This window comes from Triplophysa rosa, unplaced genomic scaffold (assembly GCF_024868665.1).
Source record: "Triplophysa rosa unplaced genomic scaffold, Trosa_1v2 scaffold34_ERROPOS112264, whole genome shotgun sequence".
Classification (NCBI taxonomy): Eukaryota; Metazoa; Chordata; class Actinopteri; order Cypriniformes; family Nemacheilidae; genus Triplophysa; species Triplophysa rosa.
Genome location: NW_026634351.1, coordinates 92,412 through 95,222, shown reverse-complemented (window position 1 = coordinate 95,222; position 2,811 = coordinate 92,412). Strand labels below are relative to the sequence as shown.

General features: G+C 47.2%; 1 protein-coding gene across 2 annotated transcripts; it reads right to left on the bottom strand.

Moving 5' to 3' along the window:
- Positions 1-587: 587 nt before the first annotated feature.
- LOC130550499 (uncharacterized) lies at positions 588-2,300 on the bottom strand. Of its 2 annotated transcripts, XM_057327980.1 has the most exons (3): positions 1,388-2,300; positions 831-1,300; positions 588-751 (listed from the first exon to the last, which is right to left on the bottom strand). In XM_057327980.1, the coding sequence occupies exons 1-2, from the start codon at positions 1,824-1,826 to the stop codon at positions 894-896; spliced, it is 846 nt and encodes a 281-aa protein (XP_057183963.1). In that variant the 5' UTR covers positions 1,827-2,300; the 3' UTR covers positions 588-751; positions 831-893. The 2 variants fall into 2 exon arrangements, with proteins under 2 accessions (XP_057183963.1, XP_057183962.1); XM_057327979.1 differs by having other exon boundaries at positions 831-2,300.
- Between the last annotated feature and the right edge of the window lie 511 nt (positions 2,301-2,811).

Genomic DNA, 2,811 nt, shown 5'->3' with positions numbered 1-2,811 from the left:
TATTGAAACGTCTTGGGTTAAGTTTTGAAACATTTTATTTGACACAAGTTTTTAACACACTACGTTGTGATCACAAAAACAGAAGTAAAGAACAATATCGGAACAATATGTAGCAAATAAAGCACAACGCACACCATGGGAACAATATCATAACAAGCAAAGAACGACATTGGAACAATAATAGAACAAGAGAATAAAGAACACCAATAGAACATTTTCAGAACCTACAAAGAACAATAAAAGCATTTAAATGCCCAAGGCCTTTTTGGGGCTACTGAGCCGAACTTTTGCCAAGTCCACGATTTTCTGTGAAACAGTTTTTTTGGGGGGGCTGTTCAGTGTGATGCCCCATGGCATTTTGAGTGGGGACAGGTGCACCACCGCCCTTCGTCTGGTCTTGATGGGTGAAAAGATTGTCGTCGTCCTCTTTAACTTCTTTGGAGTCGTCTGAGGTGGCTCCTCCTCATCGGACTCCTCCTCGTCGGTTTCCTAGGAAGAAACAAGTGAAGAGGGCGAATTAGTGTGAGATGCAATAAGAGAATTAGTGAGTGAGCGAGCGAGCGCGTGAGTGAGTTACTCACGTTGATTAGGAAGTTTCCAGCCGGGTCGGTTTTACGGGCACCCGTCACCTCTTCCACCAGCATGTTTTGGAACATGCCACCGCGGTGCCCGTAGATAGTGGCGAGGTAGGCAGTTAGGTGCCCATAAAACATCCACTGGTCCTTGCTAGTAGGAGTCGTCTTTAGCCTCTCTGCAAAGAAAGAAAAGACAGAGCCGTTAGAGGATGAAACGCAATAAGTCTAAAGCTGGAAAAGTGAAAGTTAACTCACCCAAAATTTCCGGGATTACTTGCTTGGCCTTTTCACGGCACTGGACGAGGATGGCCTTAGGAATTAACTTCCCTCCTTTGCTGTCTTCACCGCGTATTCATGGGTGACAACTCTCCGCCTCATGCCTTTGATCAAGGTGCGCACCTCACGGCGGATGCCCACCAGGACAGCTTTCGACAGGCGGGAGGTGGCTGGTGGGGTCTCTGCCACATAATCGAGAAACTGAGCCACGTTTTTCAAGTAGTGGTGGATCGTGGTTTCAGTAATTTTGGACGATCTCAGCTTGGCCATCCACTGCCTTATTTTCACTGTGTCATTCAGAAACAACAAGTTAGCCAGACTGGATTTCCCCTCTGCCATGTAGCCCAAAAAATGCTTTATACGGAATATTTTTGAGGCCACATTATTTTTTAACTTGGCAGAGGGGTCCGATCCCTCCTGGTGAGACTTGTACTCGTTCATGACTTCATCTGCAGAAGAAAGAGAGACGCGGTTACTCATTGAGTCTGTGAGTGAGTAGGAATGAGCGAGTGAGAGAGCGAGTGTTTCACACTTACTTAGGGCGACGACGTGCTCCGGGAAATAGGGAAGGTCGTCCTGAGGCTCTGGCTGGGTGGTGGAAGCCCCGGGCCGCACGCTCGGCTCCCCGGCTGCCTCTTCTGAGGGCTCCCCGGCTGCTTCTTCCGGCTCCCCTCCCTCTTCGGCCTCCAGGGTCGAAAGCAGTTTCTTTGCAGCAGAGCACACTTGTGACGAGGGCATGGAGGACGTCTTCCTTTTCAACTTCTTGAATCTCCTCGTCACCTCCTGCAGCATGGCGGCCAGGGTGTCATTCTGCTTGTTGAGTTCTGCGATTGTTTTAAGGAATTTGGCCCGGGCACGCTGGCATTTCTCCTCGCTGCACATTTCCTCCTCCTCCTCCTCCTCCTGGTCACTCCTTCTTTCCTGTGAGTCGTCAAATAAATTTTGACTCTCATCTATGTCCAAAAACGTGGCCATCGGGATCGCTGGGCAGGAGGCGCGGAGGGCGGCGAGCTCTTCGATGACCTTTTTATTTTACTGTCCCGGATCACGTTGCGTTGCGCCTCCTTGGACAGCTCCGTGTGACCACGTATATGGCAGTCAAGACGAGAGGTCATCTTTCGGCATCCCGGGATCCCGCAGGTTCCCTCCCTGTAGCGGACCCGGCCTGACTCCAAGGAAAGAATAAGCCTCCTCTCAGTCAAGTTCAGGACCTTGTGGGTAACCCGGAGGTGCTGCGAAAGCTGCGCGTAGGCGTTCGAACAAAGCGGGCAGGCAGAAGACATAATCGCAATATCAAAAAATACTCTCATCTGTTTAAAAGTACACTCAAACACTGGCTCTTTGTGGTTCCCTGCAGAAAATGAGCTGGGGCGTCGCGTCCATTTAAACTGTTGAAGGGAACTGTCCAATTCCCAGTAAGAAATCACTAGAAAATGAATCAATTCAATTTCAAGTTAGAATGCACTGAGTTGTGTTCATTCAGACTAGAAAATGAATCGATTCAATTTCAAGTTAGAATGCACTGANTAAAAGAATACATTTAAAGGTAGTTATAGAGTTCATGTACTTCTCTGATCTTAACAAGGGTTATGGGCCTCATGTATGAGTTTGAACACTTGAACACCCGCATACACACCAAAAGTCATATCACACTAAGACAGGAACTGCACGTACACCACACACACTTTTGTAGAGAAGTTTAATTAAGAACGCTGGGTTGTTTATCATTATCACTAAACAATGAGCTCATTTTTAATAAAACCACACACTTTTGTAGAGGAGTTTAACTTATCGCATACAGGCAAGGACTCATTATCACTAAACCATGAGTTCATTTTTTAAAACCAATGTTAAATCATGTATCGTCCGAAATCCCCCGGAAAGGTGTCGAGATAAAGAGCACATGAAATACGTATGTGTTGATTGAGAGGCGCTCCCTACGATTAAATCCTAATATAGT